This window comes from Primulina eburnea, chromosome 15 (assembly GCF_022965805.1).
Source record: "Primulina eburnea isolate SZY01 chromosome 15, ASM2296580v1, whole genome shotgun sequence".
Lineage (NCBI taxonomy): Eukaryota > Viridiplantae > Streptophyta > Magnoliopsida > Lamiales > Gesneriaceae > Primulina > Primulina eburnea.
This window is the reverse complement of record NC_133115.1, coordinates 32,605,112-32,628,161: the sequence shown is the minus strand read 5'-3', so window position 1 is coordinate 32,628,161 and position 23,050 is coordinate 32,605,112. Positions and strand designations below refer to the sequence as shown.

The 23,050-nt window shown below is 34.8% G+C and overlaps 1 protein-coding gene across 2 annotated transcripts; it reads right to left on the bottom strand.

The window, feature by feature from the left end:
- Positions 1 to 421: 421 nt before the first annotated feature.
- On the bottom strand, positions 422 to 22,411 carry LOC140814580 (beta-galactosidase 9). Of its 2 annotated transcripts, XM_073173600.1 has the most exons (19): positions 22,132 to 22,410; positions 20,040 to 20,135; positions 19,853 to 19,965; positions 18,155 to 18,221; positions 16,678 to 16,770; positions 16,420 to 16,563; positions 16,144 to 16,232; positions 12,361 to 12,466; positions 11,979 to 12,066; positions 11,711 to 11,832; positions 10,021 to 10,218; positions 7,786 to 8,018; positions 7,236 to 7,351; positions 6,236 to 6,333; positions 5,802 to 5,912; positions 3,006 to 3,116; positions 1,807 to 2,012; positions 1,341 to 1,689; positions 424 to 789 (listed from the first exon to the last, which is right to left on the bottom strand). In XM_073173600.1, the coding sequence occupies exons 1-19, from the start codon at positions 22,303 to 22,305 to the stop codon at positions 646 to 648; spliced, it is 2,658 nt and encodes an 885-aa protein (XP_073029701.1). In that variant the 5' UTR covers positions 22,306 to 22,410; the 3' UTR covers positions 424 to 645. The 2 variants fall into 2 exon arrangements, with proteins under 2 accessions (XP_073029702.1, XP_073029701.1); XM_073173601.1 differs by lacking the exon at positions 3,006 to 3,116 and having other exon boundaries at positions 422 to 789; positions 22,132 to 22,411.
- Between the last annotated feature and the right edge of the window lie 639 nt (positions 22,412 to 23,050).

Below are 23,050 nucleotides of genomic sequence, written 5' to 3'. Positions count from 1 at the left end.
ACAAACTTGGGAAATAAATAAAAAGATCAATATTTTTGTCTCTATTAAAGAGATTCTTAATAGATAGTAATAGATACTCGAATAATAATGATTTTCTAGCAAGTGATATTTTTCAAAGATGTCTCTCTCACACCACACAAACTTAAATTTACACCAACTAATCATGCTATCTAATTTGAATTGTTTATTTTATTTTTGACATTCATTCGAGTTTATGTTAAAATACTATTTTCACGACTTCTGAGTTGTTAGAAAGTTATCTTTTGAATATTAATTATGATTTATTTTAATGGATGTATGAGAATAACTAATCAGAATCCAAAAAAAAAAACGAAAAATTTAATGTTCTAGGAATCTTTTTAATTGGTTGTGAGCGAACGGCTGGGAAACAGAAAAATAGTGGGACTGCAACAATTTTTGGAATGTTCCCTTTGGTCATTTCATTCGAGTTTAAGTTTGAGTTAGAAGCTAAAAATAGAATGACTGCAGATCTGTTACACCTTGCGTATGCGCAGGAGCACACACATATATATCAAATGGATCCATTATCATAGATATTATTTACCTTTACAAGGTTTGGCCAACTCATGCACTGCCTGCAGCATGACAACTTATTTACCTTTACAAGGTTTGGACTCGAGGTTATCATTTAATTAGTGCAGAACCAATGGGGGATGTAAGAGAGCATTTCATTTCCACAGATAAAGTTTTGACAACACCACGACATGGGTCTCCTCCAAATACCGCATTTGATACGCCAATGGAACAACTCTGTTCTCCCAAACAAGCCTGGAAAGATTAAGGAAAAGAATGGCTTAAAGCATGAAGGGCAGCTGTTGACTTGACCATGAGAGGTAACAATCTTGTTTAGAAGGTAAACAAATAAACTGACTCTGAAAATCACGTGTCTTCAAGGAGTCCGTATTTTTTTCTTCCCATAGGAAAAACTAATATCAAACTTTAGGAAGGTACATTCTTAGAATTAAACTACGTGCCTGTTTCCCTTCCAATTAATTTTTTTAAAGAGAAAATTGAGATGCTGTTTGAAAGATAAGTCTTCAAAATTTGTTTATGTTCACAAATATCCATTTAGCACATGAACAGATGGCAAAAAAGAGAAAATGCATTGAGAATAATTTGATTTGAAGAAAATTTCTCACTCATAAAAAAATCAAATGATGCCTTACTTCTATGGTTAATATTTTATCAGTCACATTGGTTATTCCACCAAACATGAAGAAAATTCTTCCCACCAAGTGTCGAGTGACATTCAGCAAGTTGTTCAGTTGGGCAACGGTCCTGTAACTACAAACTTTAGTTTATCGAAGAGTAATACTTACCTGAGACACAACCGAGAATGAATTTGGTGCATGACAGTCACCTCTTGAAAATTTCTGGCAGCTGCCTTGTGGTGTTCCATAACTTGCAAACTCGATAGAGGAGATTTTTCTCCCAGAATCACATTTCAAGTGCATTTCAGGTACCGCAGAATGAAGTGAAATTGTTCCATTACTGATCTTTGGATGTGACCACACCTTTAGAGGAGGATAATGATCCTCCGATATTTTAGCACAAATGGTTTCTGTGAAATGTGATTTGATAGAAATCTTAAATGGGTTCTTTTCTGTCTCCTCAAAGATGACAAGTAAATTGTCTGATGCCCGCAGCCATGATCTTGGTATATGGTACCTGTACATGTATGAGGATTTGAGATCCCCCAAAATTGAATTAATGTCCATTTCAAGTTATTGGATAAAACTTGGGAACAAAGAATCAGTTAATGAATAAGTTTGTCTTGAAGAATACCAAGATTGAGTAGGATCCCCACAGTTTGTTACACACTTATCGGAATCATAGGTTCCTCGATAATCACAAGTTTGGCATCCATCCTTGGGGGCATTTAAAGTCCAATATCTTCCTATGTGGTGACCATTGACCCACACTTGACCCTTTCCCATGCTACTCAAATCAAGAGCAACAGGATCTACCACAGAAGGGGTATCAAAATGCGTCTGGATGATGAAAAATAAACAGACAAAAAAAATGAGTGACAAGAATCTTAAAAATAGATGTTTGTAGGATAGGTCAAAGTATATATCCCAAGGAGAAGAAATTTTTTCAAAGGAAACCACTATAGACAATTATCAAAATTTCGAGATATTATCATTCTGAGATTAAAAAAATGTCTCCATTCGACGAGAACAGAAAGGGATTGTTTTGCTTGACATGAAAGGGGTAGACAATTCGAATTCGTCAATTATCTTCTCAATATGCTTTATTGTTCAACAATTAAAGGGCTGAATTTGATACATCATCTGATCCAACATCAATACGGAAGATAGAGAGAGAACCACCATCATCTTCAGATTCTCTATACTTGGTGAGTGGCTGTTAGTTGTAATAGTTGATATTGACACCCAAAAATGCTTAGAAAGAGCCAATGTTTTTTTAAAAGGCTATAGTGATCAATAAAGAAATTAATGACAGCTCAACCAGACACCTGATTAAATCTCAAATGGCACATGATTAGATTATAAGTTTATGTCCAAATATTGAGATCCGTACTTTCATCTTCTGATTGATAGACGAGAGGAGGAGAGAGGGGTGTTTCAAAGATGGAATTTCGTTGAGTAAAGAGTCGCATGCCCACACAACAGTCTCTCGAAAGAGATGTTTCACTTCAAATTTCGAGTTGATAGGGTCTGATTCTTCACCTACCAGACCCAAGAATGCATGAACAATATTAATTTCTATGCCCAATGACATTTCAGTCAATTAGTTGAGATAACAGGAAGCTGAGATTCTGTAACGTCGAGATCCTTGTTTTTCATTCAAATAGTATCAACCACAAATTTACCCTGAGCTTACAAGTTAAAAAGTTCTTCGAGGCATAGATTCAGAATTTTCAGATAGTATAATTTGGTGTGCCGCTAATTTAAAATTTGTTTTTTAAAAAAATCACTTGAAAATGTAATAAATGAAAAAGTTTGATCTTGCATTGGTACCTTGTACCAAGAAAATCTGGTTGGAGTTACATCATGAGGTAATTCAGTCCATTCCATGCTTTCATTTTTATCACTTGCGTAGATTTTCAAAAACTCGCCCTTAAGCCCTACCTGCAGTTAGATTGAAGCATGCTAGTAAGTTTATTTTTTTTTCTGCTTTGTTTGGATTATGAAAGGTATAATAAGAACATCCTCTTACAAACTGCAACGACAAAGGTCCTAATATAAGGCGCACGTTACCTACAACACCGTAGTGCATAATTCATCTTAAATTCTACCATTAGTTTGTGTCAGTGATGAGTTGCATTTGTTGGATTTAAGGTTCAGTTTCTCAAACTGTCCATCCCCCATGAGACCCTTATTGTGACTCCTAAAAATTTTATTCATGTCCACTATTCCTCGTCAGGATACATGGCCAAAAAGAGATCATCCTATCATTGAATTCTGTTAAAAAAAAGACTATTTTCTAATGAAGTTGAACGAATATGATTCAGTGAAACAAACCCACAAAATACAAGTTTCGGATAAGATCTATAATGTTCTAGAAATAATAGAATCCTTGCAGCCTAACATTTTGAAAAGAAGTCACAAAGATTAAGAGGCACTTTGACCAACATGTGTTCCATTTGGTAGGAGCTGAAAACTAGAACCAATGCTTGACTCCCTTGAATTTGAGCAAAAAACTCCAATCTCCACACTCCCAGATGTATTTTTCTTGAAACTCCAGTAAAACTGAAAACTCAAAAATTGCCTTTTGGCAATGCTTCAGTGACAAATATCCGCAATCTATTCCTAAATTGAAATAAATCATGCTAACAACATCACCATTATTTTCAGCATCTCTTGCTAGAGAAACAGCTGGCTTATAACAACGATTTTTTGAAGCGAGCTTAGATTGTTTTTGTCCCAAATCAACAAGTAACTTCCTAAGGCAGATTTCTAGCATCACTGTTGTTACCGTAGAGATATATTCTGCCTCAGCTATCAATTTAGCTGGACATTTTACTTCTCACAATTTTGTGAAACAAATCTACAGTTGAAGGAAAGACATAAATCAGAGGTATTTTTCATGTCAACAACTGATCTAACCCAATCACTATTTCCACTTTATTGTGGGTTAAACAAAATACAAGTCAGTTGATTCCTTCAAGTCACTATGGTCCTAGTGCAGTTATATATAAACTACCAGCCAAGCTTCTGTAAACTTCAGAATATGCCTTTTCAGAAACTAAATCTCTCAAGCATATTTCTTCCATGAAATGAAAATCCTAGCAGAACATAGACAGGCCTCCATATCCAAGAAAACTTCATCTCCTCGTAGTCTAACATCTCAAATACAAGCTACATTCTTTCCAGAAAGGGTTAAGGGTTTTGCACCTATGACAAACAAATCATAAACATATAATGTAATTATTCTTGGAGCTTGCTGGAGTCTGAATCCTTTTCCTACTTTAATAATTGTTTGTCCATGAAACGGTAATATATTTGTTTTGACAATAACAAACTAATTTATTTTATTATCAACATGTTTAATTAAATGTGTAAGTTATGCAATTATGCTTTAAACCTTTAAGACCAGCACATAGGAATCCTTTTATAGAGATAATTGACAGAGAGAACTCAAGGCTGCATCTTAATTAAAGGAAGTTGAATGTGTCTCAGCCAAGAGCAGAACAGAGCTCATAGAAAATAAGCCTTCCTTCTGGGACAAAAGTCTTGGCCACTAGAGCTGTCAATCAGCTGAGATCACAAGCAAACATTTGGAAAAAAAACAAGACAGCTTTCCCGATGATTTTTTTTTTTAAATCTTAATCTAAACGGTTAGAAAGGATATATTGGATCATCATTAGAACCTAGAAATGAGCGTCAATACAGAAGAGAGACGATCTTACAATACCAAAACCTTCACTTCATAATTCAGATTTAAAAAATTTCTTCAGAGTTCAATCAATTGAAGATCCAATCTCTCACATATATCAATTGAAGACCCAATCACTCACGTATAAAAGAATGAACATATTAGGTTAGTTGAGTGATGTCTTTGTACATAGATATGAAAGTTGATGTCTGAATCTGAGGATAAAACTTTTTATCAAAATCTTCTAAATGGCCATAAATCTTCTTTTGATGTACAGTACTATCAGTATTGCACACAATCCTTCGTTTGCACGATTCTTTCATCTTCATATTGATCTCTCTTTGGAACCTTGAAACTACTCCTGATGAAACTAATTTTTTCATCTTCATATTGGTCTAATGATGATGAATTCGTTCAAATTATGCTGGAGATCACCGGCTTTAAGAAAGTTAATCTTTTTTGCTAACCAAGAAACGAACTTCTCAGGACAAGATGAGACGCATCAGATGATTCAAACAACTTGAGGATGACATAAAAAATAAGGAGAAGTAGTATGCTGTGGTTTCTTAGAACTGGTCCCCTATAATTTTTAGTGAAGTTTGTATGAACTTGATTTCATTGAAATAATCCCTCAAAATACGAACTTAAAGAAAATACGAACTTAAAGATCAGTCAACTCCTGCCGTAGGCTAACCCAATATGAGCCTCATCTCATACTCATTCCTACACTCCTAAACCTTGAAAAGGCATAATATAGAACCAAGACGTTGTCTAAGACAAATAAAATCTTAAGTTTTGCGGGAGTTAAAATCTATAGCTGTCATTTTGACTTTGCTGAATTTTGAGCAAACTTCAAGAGTAAAGATAAGCACAATTTTTTGTGTTATTAATTACACGAATGCTGCATGCAGCATAAATCAAGGAGTAAAATGTAGTACCTGATAGGTCCACATTGATTCTGTAAGATTAAGATCTCCATTTTTACACCCTGTAAGCTTTATTTGGCCCCTAAACCCTGCTCCGTCCTTCTCAAGAAAGGCGCCATAATTCTGAAGCAAGAAGATGAGTGTCGTTTGATTTAAAATTCAATCTTTCATTAAGAAAATGATCATCAAGCATCTGATAGAACCATTCATACAATTTGACACTAGTAGTCAGTATTGAAGAGATAAAACTTGAATAAACATTTGTGGTATTATGATTGGGTATAAATTATTTTCCAGGAGTATTTCTATCATCAATTTTTAACGATATATGCAGTTAGTAGATGGTACACGATAACCATTTTCGTTCCATCAAGTTAACATTAAAGCTTAAACTGTTACATAAAATCACAATTAACCTCAGAAAAGGTGGGCTATCAAAAAATTACCTGCAACCCCACGGTTAGAGATAACAATGTTATATCATTGTATCCTTGAACAAGGTCAACAGGATGATCAACCTTTTTCCATTTACCTTTTGCAGTAGCTTTGATTTAGAAAAAAAAAACCAATAAATGGCAAGAAGGAAATGATGTTAAATGTTGAATTTAAACAGAGCCACCGAAAACAGGGACAAAATATTCGAGATATAAATTTATAACGTATTTTCAAATCGACACAACAGCAACTGCAGTTTTTTCAAGAAAGATGAAAATGACCTAACAGTACTTACTTTCATCGATATGTATATTTTAACAATGAATAAAAGAATATCATCCTAGATGCACAAGAAGCCATTCCTTTTAAGGTTGTAATAATAAGAACACAGCACTATTTTTTCAGGTTATAAATAACTAAAGATAATTTGAACTCATAATTTAACCTGAATGACAAGCCTATTTGTTCATCCTCTTATTTCTCTTGAGCCTTAAAAAAGGTTCCTAAATGCAAACATCAAGCCCGAGATAAAGGCTTAGATTTTTCCACCATCTGTCAAAAACTACAGAGGCATATTAAGTAGGGCACTATCAGTAGAGTATTTCAGGCCATTTTAGTGATATGCAACACATCTTTGTGGCATGGCATTGAAAGAAATAACTGGCATTCGAATTCAAAACACAAATGTGGTAATGTTGTTTCATTACATGCTTATAATGTTTTCAAGAATCAAATTTCAGCATTAAACGATATGTTATTGTGATCATACACAAATGGAAAAGAATCAAAAGCTGCTATGCATTCTTCAGTTTCCAGTGTTATGTTCTCATTTTCATAAACAGCCAAATTCGCCAAAAAATTCCAATAGAGCAGTCGGCAACTGCATAATTAATTTCCCGATTATCGCATCCAGAACATTGATGCAGTTAACGAATATGCACATGTCACAAGCACAACCTACACGCATTTAACTCCCGCAGAGAGAGACAGAGAGAGAAAGAGAGAGAGCACCTGCAAATTTTCGGTTGATAAATATATACACAAAATCCCGCATGCTGTCAATAGTAAGCCTTGGAGTTACTTGATTCTCTTCCCAAAATGAGATTTCTTCATCAGAAATATAAATTCTACATGGCATTAAGAGACACAATTGACATCAGTATAACTGACCATTAAAAGAATAAGATGGGAATGCATATACGAAAAACACTCTAGGACGTAGTAATACAGTTTGTGTAACCCGAAAAAAGTTGCACATTTATAGTTCTAGTGTAGCTCAATCAAGATTTTTCTGAGCTGAAATCAAGCTGATTAGCACACCTTGTCTACTTTACAAAATAACATTTAACTTAGTCTCTCTCCTCTTGTTTTTGATATATGAACTAGTATGAATCAAGCCAAACCCCCTGCCACGACCATGGGATGTTTTTTTTTTACTTTTACAAAAAAAGTGCAAGTTTGTTTTTTCCTTGAAATGAACAAGAGTTTCATGAATTAAACAAGTCTTAGCGAAAGCCAAACTTCTACAGCCGTATATATGGTCCTACTCTTCAGTATGCACCTGGTTGTATACCATAGATAATCGGTTTGGTCTTTCGTTACATTCAAATGCTCCAGAATGCCTGGGTATGTAAAATTTCTGTCACCCCAGACACCAATTGGCTCATTAACAGAACTCCAGGTTTCTGAGATGTAGGCAATGTGAAATGGTGTCATCAATGTCAAAGGCACAATGTCAACTAAGTCAGGATTAACATCAAAGCCAAATGTCTTGATTGAAGTTTGTGCCCCAACCTGTTCAAATGTCAACGATTAAAAGCACAGTATTCCAATGAGTAACTGAAAATACAAGTTTTTAGCCTGACAACAGCTTTTAAAACGTCGTAAAAGAACATGGCTCCAGCGAGGCTCGGCCAGTGTTCAATTTTGTGTGCTTTAAATTTAGGGATTTAAATCCCATTTGAATTGCAATTCCATGCAATAGTCATTCATATTTACACACAAACTAATTTATATTTGTTTGGTTGTGGTTTCAATTATTAAGAAAATATTAATTTGATGATATGCAACACAATTTTCTAGAATAAATAGATTCTAAAAATTCTAAATTCTAGTGCATCTCGCCTTGAGACAAACTCCAAGGCACTAGTGTGCCTTCGAGTGTCTTACACCTGAGATAACTATATTTTTTTTTATAAGAACGATATCTTATTAATAATATTATTACTTTAAAATGAATGCATTCATCAACAGATAAACCAAATAGAATAAAACGAGAAATAGGCATGTTAAACCAAATAGCATCCAATTTCTCATCCCTCAAATCCCACTGAAAATGCAAATCCCAAGAAATAAAATAAGAAGGAAGAAGTGTCCGACTGAATAGAATGAGAAATAGGCATGTTATGACCAGAAAATATCCGAAATAACAATGTGTAAAGATCTTGAAAGAGAAACCCCCCACCACCATCCTCCAAAAACCTAGCATTTCTTGCTAGGTCCGCATCCCAACCATTATCCTGTTAATCATGTACGTATTTGCTCACTATAGCCTTCTTCCATAAAGTCTATGTCTCAGAAGAAAATCTCCACCACCCTTCCTCAGACAAATGTTCCCAATACCCACACCCCTTACTTCTTTTGGTTTACAAACCTGTTCCCACGCAACCAAGTGACAATGTAGATCTCCATCAGATCCATCCCATAAAAATCCCTCATAATCTTCTCCATAATCTCCGCTATACCCCATGGAATCCTAAAAACAGACATGAAGTACATTGGAAAGCATTCAGCAATGCTCTGAGATCAAGGTCAATATGCCCCCTTCTAAACAAAAATGCTTTCTTCCAATTCGCTAGTTTCTTCAACATCTTAGACAGAACATATTCTCACATAACATATTCTCAAAACGAGATTTTCAACGGATTTCTGCCTAGATGAATCCCCAAATATATAATGAGAAAAGTTTCTCTCACACGTCTCTTCCTACTTGTAGACCCGGGATAACCTTCATTGACTTAGATGTATCGATCAATCTGCCCAACACATCTACTACCAATTTAAACAGGAATGGGGAAAGCAGATTACATTGCTTAAGACCTTTCTCACCCTTAAATTCACCCCTAGGCCTTCTATTAATAAGCATAGAGAATGACGCGGTCGAAACACACTCCAAAAACTCAAATCCACATTGTCATAAGTTTTCTTAAGTCGACTTTAAAAACTCACTTTTTTTTTCTCAACTCCTCCATCAACTAATTAACTATTAGACAATGATCTAGATTTGTCTGTCATTGATAAAAGCACTTCGAGTTTTTGTTATTGTGATGGGTATTACTCATTTCGATCTTAAAGACAATATTTTAGCAATAATCTTTTACAGACAAGACTTTCTATAACAGTACCCAAATAAGTTTGATGGATTTGAAGTCGTCTGATTTAAATCTTCCTCTGAAGTTTCTAGTAACATTAATAAGATGTTATAATTTGTCTTACTAAAATAGTAATCATTGTTGTTTGATCATTGTTATATTTCCTTACCACTTGAAATAACCACTTAGTATAAACTAAAACCATCCTCCCAACCACTAACAAAAAGATTACCAAGCTACATATATTTTTTCAAGCAGTTCACAAGCATCAGATAACAGATCCCCCACCAACCCTCACCTGAAATGACGATATCAAGAACTAAATGAAACCATCACCCAAAATGTGATGCAGCTAGGAAATGCATCTCATATTTAAAAGAAGTTGAAATTTTACATCATATGATAATGCTGAATTGCTGATATACCTTAGCAGTATTAAAAGCAATATTACTGCAGTCTGGCAATATGCTCACTGACCATGGAGGTAAAGTATAATTTTCATTCAAGAATTTCACTGTTACTGAAGAACGCTCGTCAATGTTTGAGAGAAATGCAGCGCACTTGGCGCCATATAAGGTTGATTGTTTCCCATGTCTCTGGCCATTATCACGATAAATGTGAGCCTGAAATATTGTCATAGAAACCTATATTAGTCTATGTAAATAACACACTATGAATGCATTATGCTCAGGATTCCTCCAATTATACACTTCAATAATTGGAAACAGAGAGTAAACCGTAATCAGAGGATGTAAGAGGATAGCTGAAGATAGTGGCGATGTCATTATTGGATGTTTTAGAAAAAAAAATTGTCCATGCAACTTTGTACCTATTAGGGCATCCACGGTGGTGGATATAATCCGATCCACGTCATCCAAATATCCTCTCCATCTAAATATTCACCACTGCACACCATTGATTTGTGTGCCACAACAATATCCGGTTACAAATTTATAACCGGGTATTGCTATTTTTTTTAAAATTTCTTGAAGTCAGCGTGATTGAGACGCGCTTATTTTTTGGGTCGAGTTTTTTTTTTTGGTCGAGCTTGGGTCGAGCTTGACCCAAACACAAGGGTCAAACTCTTCACTAAAATAGTGAAGAGCTTGGGTGCGACCCAAGCTCTTCACTATTTTAGTGAAGGGGTCGAGCTTCTTTTTATTTTTTTTCACTTTTTTTAATATTAATTTAATTATATTTAATTATTACGTGAAATATAAATGAACGACTGAATAGAATCTGCACAACATTTTTTTAATGTTATAAATATTGTTTTGTGGTAAATTAGTTTTGTATAGTTCGTTATAAATTTTTAAATTTTATTAATTTTTATTTTTTTACAAATTAGTTATTCAAAAATAATCATTATAAACTTTCTAATTTTATATTTCAATAAAAATATAATACTAAATAATAGATAAAAATAATTAAACTGGTGAAATGATTTTATTTAAATGAAAATAAAATATTAATTAAAGTGATAGTGGGACCCATAAATATTTGGTTGGTGTGAGATGTTTGATTGTGAAATATGAGATATTTGAGTAGAGAAATATTTGATTGATTATGTGGATTAGGGGGTCCACAAATATTTGTTGGAAATATCCTTATTATTGTGGATGGCCTTATATAGTTACCACATATATTTTAGGTTGGCGTACAATTTAAATTTCAGACAGTTGATGTATCCTTGAATGTGTTTTTTAACTTATTAGACAACTAAATTTGTTGTTTTGACTATGGTGGCCGTAACCGAAAATGGATGTTATGCGGAATGTGTTTCCGGGAAATTATTAACAGATGTTGGCATGTTGAGTAGCAGCAGAAATAGGCAGACCGCGTCAAGATGAAAACTTGACATTTTTTAATTGCATTTTAATTTGGGTGATTAAACCTAACCCCAAAAATGTACCACTGAATGGCAGCCATTTACTAGAAGTTTTTAGAATGACCTTAGAGGGTATGACTAAACGACAAATGACATAAAATTGAACCTTAAGTACTTTGTAACTAAAAGTAAAAATTTCAAGCAAATTAAGTGATAGTTTGGAGTGATTCGAAAGCTAAATGATTGTGGGTATTAGAAATTGACACAATTTTAAACATCATACGGACCTCTTGCTTTGGTCCCAACTTGATATACTGAGGTGAGTGAACAGCAACAAGAGCAGGCTCGCAAAGCTTTAGTGCAGCATGCAGATCTTTTAGATGTCCCCATTTAGGCTGGCTGAGAAGGCCTGAACAAGTAACATACTTTAAGCTTTTAACACCAAAAAAAAAGAAAACAAAAGAAAAAGACATGCATATAAACCTCTTGGAAACTAATTCTTGGTGGGATGAGGATAACTATCAAAAGTTTAAAGTTTGGAAATGTAAAACTTACCGTATTCATCAAGTGGTGCATCATAATCATAACTAGTGATATAATTTGGGCCTCCTGCAGTTCGGCCAAAATTTGTTCCACCAAAGTACTGCAGCCACAAAACAGGAAAATTGTTTCTTGCTGACATCTGCTTATACTGTGAATTGAAATAATCTAGCCAGATATAAATTATAATGATTGATGAGAAAAGGAAGCGCAAGGATGGGGAAACAACAAACTTCAAATGAGCTATTCAACAAGATGACAACCATAGAAAGTTCAACTGAATGAGTTTCAACTAATTTAACAACCAAGCTTAATGGTTGTTGCCGCTTATATATGGATACGTATGGGTATATGGAACCAAACAATGGCTTCGAGACACAGTCGGCATCTAACATACCATATAATAGTTTTGAAAGCTTCCCCCACGTTGGAAAAATCGAGCAACAGCAAATGCAACATCTTCAACAGGGCGATGAGGGAGTCGATCACCCCAACTTGTATACCTTGAGAACAGAAATTAATAGCTTTCAACACAAATAATGTTCAAGCTAATGATTTGAGGATGAACCTTTTGTATTAGTAATTCCACAAACAGAGAGACTCCTGTATTCAGGTTTATTACACTTTTCAAGGTTTGGTGCTTTATTAGAAGAGAACACAAACTCTTATGGGGTGGTTTATTGCGAATTTGAGTCTTGTGAAGAAAATATCTCAGTCTTGCAGTAAAAATGGTATTTTCCAAATAAGTGCCTTATAAATACGAGATTCCTTCCAAACTCCACAGCTAAAGATAAAATAGTTCTCCTAACCCTTGAACTTATCCCATGTTTATAAAACACGTGGATATTGACAATGATCTTTTATTTGAAAAGTAAACAAATAGATAAGTACTAAAGCAGACCTACAAAATCACGTGAACTAGAGTACGAAAGCCAAAGATAAAACATTGGAATCATGCATCATCCTTAGATCTTTCGATAAAGAATGATGTTATTACAGATGCAAACTGACTCGGCGGGATCAAATACAGATTTGGTGGGATCTGACTTTAGATACTGTACGTTTCTTTTGGGGCAACCTAGTAGCTTGGAGAAGCAAGAAGCAAAATGTTGTGACTAGAAATAGTGCCAAAGTTGAATTGAGGTCATGGCTAATGGAGTTTGTAAGATATTGTGGCTGAAGTTGGTACTTGAAGAGTCGAAATTATAACTGGCAACTCCAATGAAATTGTTGCAGTATTGCAAATAATCTTGTTCAACGCAATTTATGAAATATATTGACGTTGACAGACATTTTATTAAAGAAAAGTTAGGGAATGGAGTCATCTATATGCCATTTGTCACTTTTGGACAACAAGTTGTTGATGTGCTCACAAAAGGTCTTCTTATACCAAGATTTGATGGCTTCACTTGCAAGTTGGGTGTGATAGATGTTCATGCACCATCTTGAAGGGAGTATAGAGAAAGAAATATAGATTATTTTGTGAATTTTTAAATTTCATGAAAAAATTTATTTCCCTAATTAAGAAAGGTTAGTATGTGCATTGTACCCTAATTATTTCTAGAGTTGAAAATAATAAAAAGTCAATAGTTGTTCCTGCTCCTGCTCTACATTTTCTCACCATTTTTATTATTAAAAAAATCAACACTATTCTACAGCTTTTTGGAAGCAGAAGACAGTTGGAATTTCACTCCTATTTTGTGGAAATAAATTAGTTATAACCTGTATTTTTTCTTACTGTATTTCAAAATTATTGTATAAAAATTCCAAGGATTAACAAAAACTATTGGAACAAAGGTAACATATATTATTTTTGATAAGAAACACTTTAATTTAAAAATTTAGAGGTTAAGAGTTACACAACATTATGCGGACAAGATATCCGCTACGGAAAATAAATACAATAAAACTAAAGACTCCTAAGAATTCCGATCAATGAAAAATAAAATTCCAATCCCTATATAACTGCGATACACCAAGGTGTTTAAAATCTTCTTGTAAAATCGCCCAACTAGCCACTCTCAATTTAATTTTGTCCCATAGCTCCTCGACCGTGTCCTCCTTGTCTTCGAATATCCTTTTATTCCTTTCCAGCCAAATAGACCATAGTATGCAATGTACTATAGTGTACCAGAACCGCTGATTTTTCCTGTCATTATGTAAGCTCGGTTCGATTATGAACATGTCTTTAGACTTCTCCGGCATTACCCACATCAATTCCAGCTCCTTTATCGCCTTATTCCAAATCTGTTGACTGTAATGACAGTGTAAGAGCAAGTGATCTTGATTTTCTTCAGCACAACAACACAAACAACACCAAAGAGGTCTTAAAGCACATGTAGGCCATCTTCTTTGTATCATATCGCAAGTCTGAATTTTCTCCAACGCCACAATCCACGAGAATACTTGCACCCTTGGCGGGATAGGTATTTTCCAAATATTCAAGAATAAAGAAGTATGAAAAGATTCATGCGACTGGAAAAATGAATCATAAAAAGACTTCACCGAAAAAATCCCCGAGGAGTCCCCCAACCAGATTTTGTAGTCCTCTACCCCCATCTCAATACGAACATTTTGTAAGACGCCTAGCGACTCGGTAAACTCACACTCTTCTTGTACAGTCAAATTCCTCCTAAATCTTAAGTCCCAGCGATGATCCCCTGCCCCATCCCTAGTGGCAGTCTCTACGAAATTTGAGACTGTTTTATTTTTAAGACTTGAGATTGCAAACAGAGAAGGAAAACGAATGAAAAAAGGTACCCCTCCCACCCACTCATCTTCCCAGAAACGAATAAAATTCCCCTCCTTTAACACCCCTCTAACTAATCGATTGAAAGCCGGGAACGATTTAGAAATTCCTTTCCATGGACTTTTGTAAGTGGAGATCCCAGCTAACCCCAAATCCCAACCATTGTCATTAGAACCGTGAATGCTCAAAATAACTTTCTTCCACATAGCCCTCTTATCCACCAAACCTCTCCACCACCATTTGCCGAGCAACGATTTATTTCTGAGTTGAATATTACCCACTCCCAGCCCTCCCTTCGCCAACGGTTTACACACTTGATTCCATCCCACCACATGACAATGTTTCTCACCGTCCGGTCCATCCCACAAGAAGTTTCTCATCAATCTTTCCATAATAATTCCCACCTTATTCGGTACTCTGAAAATGGACATATAGTAGGATGGAAGTGCACACAAAACAGCCTTGATCAGCGTAAGCCTCCCTCCCCTTGATAGAAAAGATTTTTTCCAGCAGGCTAGTCTTCTTTTCATATTCGATAAGACCGGATCCCAAAATTCCATTTTCAAGGGATCTCCTCCCAACGGCAGTCCCAAATATTTAATCGGAAATGTTCCTTTCTTACACCCAATGTTACTGGCCATTGCATCTGATTCCTCTTCATCAATAAGCAAACCCACAATCATGCTTTTATCCATATTTATCTTCAGACCCGAGAGCTGGCAGAATACTTTGAGAAGTTCTAAAATTTCCATCAAGTGCCGACGTGAATTTGCGAAAAATATAGTGTCATCTGCAAATTGTAAGTGAGTTATTTCTTCATGATTCCTACCAACTTCAAAACCTCTAACTTTTCCAACAATCATGGCTCTATCTACCATTCTTCCCAGAACATCTATTACCAAATTAAAGAGAAGAGGTGAGAGCGGATCCCTTTGCCTAAGACCACGCTCCCCTTTAATTTTCCCCCTCGGCCTTCCATTAATAAAAATTGAATAAGAGACACTGGAAACGCAACCCATTATCCACTTCCGCCACTTTTACCCCGAATCCTTTCTCATCAATACCCCCAATCTAGAAATTTCCAGTCAACACTGTCATATGCTTTTCTCCAATCCACTTTAAACACCCCATCCATCCCTTTTTCTCCTTCGATATACCTCTAGGGTAACATATATTATACATCGACATTCAATAAAACACAATGAAAAGAAATTTCTTAAAGATATTTGATTGGTAATAGACCTATTTCAGCCACTGTTAAATTAATCGTGTCCAACTTCGATCATTTTGAATTGTCTTTTACTCTTTTAACAGTTAACAAAATAATAAGAGCTAAATAATTCGGATATCGTCTTCGCCGTGTGCCATATATATTATTCAAACATATTATATTATTTTCCAGAATAATTGCATGAGTAGAGGCTATTATACCATCCAACCCAATTCTCCGTCCAAAAGGTTGGTTTCTGTTTGGAGTTGGGCTTGTAGCCATCACAATAGTATCCATTGCAGGTATCAATCTGATACAGGAAATAAAATACAGACATTTAAGTACAAAGAATGATCCAAATCACAGAATGAGATAAATTTACAGTTAATCATCCTACAAAGGCCAACTGCTATCCGGTGGATCACATTTAATTCTGTCTAATGAAAACCAAATCAAAGGTCAGTTAAACACAATTGAGCACAAATAGAAAATATTACAATGTATTCTGGAGCATCAACTTGCTTACACATAACCCATGGAACTCCAGCATCAAGTCCCACTGCCATTTTGGCTGCCCATGTCATATAGTTTTTTCCTTTAGGACCATAAGAGCTTTCCATGTTTCCATATTCATTTTCAATCTGCGTTCACAGAAACAAAGGTATCACTGTTAAAGGCTTCAATTTTTTTTTAAATGATTAAACATGTAAAAGTTTTACTGTCTATATTTGAATGTACAAAAAGTTTTTTTTTACCTGCAACATAATTATTGGACCACCTTGCCAAGAGAAAAGTGACTCCTCTCTCATCAAATCCACTATTCTTTTGACAAATCTCTGCATTTCTTCCTGGAACATGTTCGCAAAAGCATTGATTTAAATACCCAGTACAATGATTCACATACAAATGAAATGCAAAATTAGACAGAACAGCAGCCAGTAAAAGTAACATTTGATACAAGCAAAAGTTTAAAAAAAACGAGATGGTGGTAATACAATTCATGGGGAGAAAAAAATAGGTACAATAATGTCCACTAGCCAAAAAGTTTCTAAATAAAAAGCTGTGGCATCAAATTCTAAATCAACCAAGGCATTCATTCTCATGTGAAATGGCATTTGTTGGAAGATAATCAAATCTATCGGAAACAAATTAATTTAATGTATTCCTATTTAATTATGTTCTCCTACGTAAAAATTAAATCTTTCATCATCTATGTGCAAAAGAAAATATCAATGTTATGCCTTCTCCCAAATTCTCCACTCTCTACATGGTAAGTAAACTATTAGAGCCATAAAGCTTCTATGTAGATAAAACAAAAGGGTGTCGGGTGTTGGAAGCAATACACTGCCACTTGCTGCTTGCTTTGAATCACAGTGATGGCAGCCAAAATAGAAATTGAACATAGCCAACAATTTAATTGAAAACTAATGTTTAGTAGACAAAAAACATTAAATAAGTCAAAAATAAAACTCGATTTGTTGTTAAGTTCAACTTTGATATATTTCTTGGTAAACGGATTTCATTCATACTCCACTTGAACACCAACTAACATGGTCACTTTATAAACTTCTAGTTGTTCCATAATCTTCTTCGATATCGTCCGCCCAAAAGTATTCAACATCACAAATACCAATGTTAGAAAAGAAATGAAAAAATTGAATGATAATTGTAACTTGAATGCAGATCCATCAAATATAAATATTTTTGACTCGGAGAATTTGGGATTGTTCACGTTTGTTGAAGGAAGAAGAATGAGTACTCTATAATATCTTTTGGTGATATTGAAGGCTAAAAATGGGATATGATTGTTTGAATCCATGGCATTAGAAAATTATTGAAAAAAATCGCCTAGGGATGATAACCGGACAGCACCAAAGTGACAAGACAGAAGATGGATGCCATTATATACTATACTTGGACTGGCAGTTCATTGGCAAAGTGATTGCCAGAGAAACTCAACATTAGTACATTTTCTTGTAGGAAACTTCTTATTGCCTAAAAATGCTATAATAAATCTATTATTTTCAACCATAAAGACAATTATTAGAATCTATTTTTAAAATGGACTGGTCAAACTTTGCACAGATTTCTCTTCCATACTGATCTGATAGTTTCTTCGAACTTTTCATGCCCAAGCCAATAATAAAAGGGGAAAATGCCTAAACCAGCTTTGCTGAACATGTACGACAATATATTATTTAGGAAGGAAGAAAACTCGAACTACTGCAGTACCTTAAAGGGTATGTTGTCAGTACGAAAGTCAATCCCAGGAATATCGCGAAGCCATACCGGAAAGCCCCTACAAATATATAAATACACATATTCAGATCGATATGGTGAAGTCGTACATATATATAAAGAATAATATTAATGAATAAAAAGGGGAAAAAAAGTAAGCACCTTCAGATCACAAGTTTATCTAACTTATCCAGGTGATGGCATAATAACAGTAGCATCATGAATGGAAGCTATAAAAAAAGGTACTGCCAAGGCAAGAATATCATCTCTAAAATCCTTTACATACAACAAAACCTAATTATTTCTTCAGCTTCATTTAAAGGTGAAAAGTGACACTATTTAGGATGTGGCACATTTAGCCATAGATAATAACAACAATCAAATCCCACTAAGTGGGGCCGGCTATATAGATCTTTCTACGTCCTTGTGCTCTATCCATTGCTAAATCTCATCTATATTTAAATGAATTTTATCTTGTTTTGTCATTGTTAACCAAATCTTTTTTGGTTTCCATTTTTCTCGGTTAATACGTGTATTTGTCATGGTCTCGCATCGCCTAACTAGGGAATTTGTTGGTCGCCTAAGTACATGTCAACTGCCATCTTAATCGCATCTCACCAAGTTTCTCTTCAATGAACGTAACCCCAACTTTACCTTTAATTTTCTCATTTCTTATCTTGTTCATCCTCATATCTTTGCACATCCACCTTAGCATCCTCATCTCAACGACTCGTCATTTTCTCGTGCACTTGGTCCATAGATTAGCTCGTGAAGCTGGTTAATTTTTTTATTGTAGAAAACAAGTATTATCAGTGGACTTCTGCCGTAGAAGAAATGGTGACTAACGGGATTAGATTAACCTTTAACAACTAAAATTTTCCTTCATCTTTAATTCTTATATTGGTTATTTTATGTTTAAATTGCTTAGAACTAAAAGCAATTTTCCTAGCCCTCAACACTAAGACTCGAGGCAACAAGCATTTCTCGAAGAGTCGAAGAGAGCATTAGAAATAAAACTTATTGCAACTTACCGTCTTCCAAATCATGTTGCTTCAAATCACGAATTTTTTTTATTGTTCTCATCGAGTTCTATTTTTCTTCTAGACTCTTTGACGACCTTCTATACATGTATAAGTGATATGTGAGTGGCTGTTTTAATCGAGATACACCGACTTATTTTTTCAAGATGAGTCGATTGGGCAACACATGATCAACAGAGTATCCATATTTTCTCGAGAAAATATAGTGACTAGCAAATTCATTTTCTGGCACATTTTACATTCAATTAGGCTTTAATAAATAGCTTTACAATTAATTCTAAAATCTTCAAAAAGAAATTCTCAGAATAACAAGAAAGTTACTAGACCTAGTTTTGTTCCTAAATATAACACGGTGCAGAATATAGACATATTTTCTTAGAAAAGAGGGACACATCATTCGAATGTTGAATCAACTAACAGAAAAATTTTAACGAAGGCATTTGCAAGCAAGCATGAAAACTGATTGATCACTGTGCAACACCACATGAAAAATTAGTTATTTAGCACATTACTTGTCCCGAAAAACCGAAAAGTTATCGTACATGAAAACATCAATTATAGAAGTTTGGAAGTACAAAAATCTATGCTCTATCATATCAATGAAGTATAAAGAGAAGTCACAATAGCATCAGCGATAAAAAGAGAATCGAACCCGAAATTCCACTCTGCACAAACATAAGGGCCTATGCGAAGAAATAAATAAAGTCCACTGGAAGCCACTTGCTTCACAAACTTGACGATATCGTATCTTCCTTCAAAATTATACTAAAAAGATAAGCAAATTATTAGATAATAGTGAACAAAATACAATTTTGTAAAGGATTTAAGATTAGATGTACCTGTCCCTTCAATGGCTCGTGACCATTCCAAAATACATAAGTCTCTATAACATCCACTCCACCTTCCTTGCTCTTAGATATCAGATCAGGCCACATCTAACATCATCATTTAAAATATCAGAGAGGCACCAAATATTTAACAAGTGTAGAAAAAACCTTCCAGAGTTCATATATTTTCAGTAATTATCCTTCCATTCAATGATTAAGAATTGTTGAAAACAAAAAAATGTAGTCAACATGAGATTCTAACTGGCACTTTAGAATATTACTACCACTGCAAGGAAAACTTTGAAATATTGCACCCAAAAAATAAGGCCATAAAAAGTAAAAACGACTTGAAAAGGATAGGAAATATCCTTCCTTTTGAATTCTCCTACTGGTCAACTTTTGAAACAAGTCACTAAAATAATGTTTATTGGAATCCTAGAGCTTTGGAAGAATTCAGATTGGTTTGGGTGGTGCCGAGATCAATGCAATATTTTTTCACTACGGATCTTGGACATCTTCTTGGCAAGAGGGGCAAAATTTTTTGGAGAGTGGTGGTTCATGACATATGTTGGTCCGTGTGGTTAGAGAGGAATAGAAGACTTTTTGACAACATTGAAGAGACTAGTGAAGAGTAGTGGAAAAAGATCAAGATTCAAATATCTACTGGGATTGGGTCTCATGTAGATGTCTCAATCTCAGATTTATTGAGAGATTGGTCTTTTGAGTATTGTTGATATGATCAGATTCAGAGTCTTGTTTCGCTTTTTGTCGTGAGTGGATAATGAGTTCGTTTATTGTAATTAAAAGCCTTTAAGTATTTAATAAAATATTGTTTCTTATATATATATAAAAAGAAATATTGGAATCCTAAATACTCGAAAGATAAGTCAACAAATACATCAGCATCCAATCGAACATCGTGTGCGAAAGAAAAATAATTTGACGAACAGTTGATCGCCTAGTGCATAACCATTCAAAACATTAATATTGACCAGAAATTAAAGAACATGGAAGATATTCACTCAAACAGGAACCATGACAATGAAGCTTATTTTAAGTGAGTATAGAGCCATTTCTCTGATCTTGTATATGTTTCTGGTGGTGAGAAACCATTATATCGAAAGTATACATAGCAAGTTACAAACAGTCATTATCTTTTCTTCAACTATTTTGAACTGAGAGCTCTCTTTCTCTGTGGTGAATGATTTACAAAGCTGAATAGCTACATAACACGGTCTAACGTTCGGGTGAAAACGAGAAGTACCTTTCATACAGTAATCTAGTCCAACAGATATTCCTAAAGCCTTGAGTTCAAGCTACAAATTTAACCTTACTCCAAAAGTTTTGACAAAAATAGTGACCATGGCACCAAACGTAAAAGAAAAGAGAGAATTTAGATTTAGCACAATAAAAATCTTTCTTTGTCCAGAATCATAAAATTGAACATAAAACTGTAGCATAAAATTGAACATAAAACTGTAGCATAAAATTATGTTTCCTTCTATCAGCCACCCGACATGATCTGTTTTAACTCAGGCCCAAGTAAAAAATTACCTTTAAAGCTACGCACGTGAATTCATAGATGAAGACACATTAATACAAAGACACACAAAGAATCACTGAGAAATGACAAGTTAATTCTAAATTACGCCTTCTTCACATTATTGACTAGAAAATTTGCAACAAACAAGAATCAAGGAACCTTTAAAAATTAACTTCTAGCAGAGTAAAGCAGTTCTTTTCATGTTAAAAACCGAAAACAAAACTACTTCCTGATCACAAAAATTCTTTACTCCATGGTCTGCCACATGGATGCTACAGATTAAGATGCTTGAATTCTTAAAAAAAACAAAGCATGGAAATGCATGCATAAAGTCGTCTCTTGATCAGTTGCATATAATCATGGAAAAATATACACATAAGACAGATGAGAACAAGATCAGCAAAGTTTAAGGGACAAATAGATATGCTCTAGAACAAAGAAAATCCATTGCTCCGAATTCGAATTCAAAAAACTTCTTTGAAATCCAAAAGTCAGCAGACAGACAGTAATCCGCCGCAGGTAACAACTACAAAAGATGACATAACTAGTTGAGACGATTACTTCGGGAGTAGCTCTTGGATAGTGAATTCCGGCGGAAATTAGCATCCGTCGATTGCCATCAATCACCAACGCCCTACTGTCATAGCTCACGTTGAATGGCTCGAAATACCCACCAGCCACTGTCGAAATTTGCACAACCAATCCCCAAAAAACCCACTGAAATCTGGTTCCCATAATTCGCAGTTGTCAAGAAGACTGCATGAGCTGCGTAAACAATAACCAGTGAGATAACTTCTCCTCCTCTGCATAAATGAAAGGAAATCCTCGGAGGTAAAAATAAAAATAAAAATTACTGTGCCCGTGGGTGGGGCCACACTACCCTTTTACGGCACGTACAGTCACAGATTTGTCTCCTGGCCCATTTTTATCTTTGGGCCGACATGTATTGACTTCTAATGGGCTGATATGTGGTTGGATGCTGGCCTGTTTTTACTTTCGGAGGCCCATATCATAATTTCCCGCAGCCTTATTAAATGGCACGCTTGTTTTGTCTATGTAGTTGGAAACATTGGAAGAGCCCATTCTAAAAGGCAAAAGAATTTGGTTCCAAGAATCAAATGTTCGTTTATTTTAGTGTATTTTTATTATCCATTTGATATATGGATATTCTGATATTTTAATTCTTCATTTAATATTTATTCAAATTTTCACATTTTGAGATTGTAAACAAAAAGAATTTTCTTTCCGTTTTGGTGAAGATAAAAACGGAATTATGCAGTCTGCGAATAATCCATGGTTGTGTGGGATCAATTTTTCTTTGTTAAATACTTGGGCTGATTCTAGTGAAGGTTCCAGTAAACCTGGGACATTTGGTGGACATTGTACCGGTCATCTTCCTTCTAAATGGTCGGCAAAAGTAATTGGAAGATTTGGTTAACAAAGTTAAATGAGGTTGAAACACATTCATTTAGTAGAAACT

What these genes read in the sequence shown, in the direction of transcription:
- LOC140814580 (XM_073173600.1), bottom strand. Translation starts at nt 22,305, where the DNA reads ATGGGAACCAGATTTCAGTGGGTTTTTTGGGGATTGGTTGTGCAAATT. An exon ending in TATCTATGGTATACAACCAG is followed by an intron (nt 7,352 to 7,785) that starts GTGCATACTGAA and finishes AATGCCATGTAG; the next exon opens with AATTTATATTTCTGATGAAG. An exon ending in CTCTAACCGTGGGGTTGCAG is followed by an intron (nt 5,913 to 6,235) that starts GTAATTTTTTGA and finishes TTCTTGCTTCAG; the next exon opens with AATTATGGCGCCTTTCTTGA.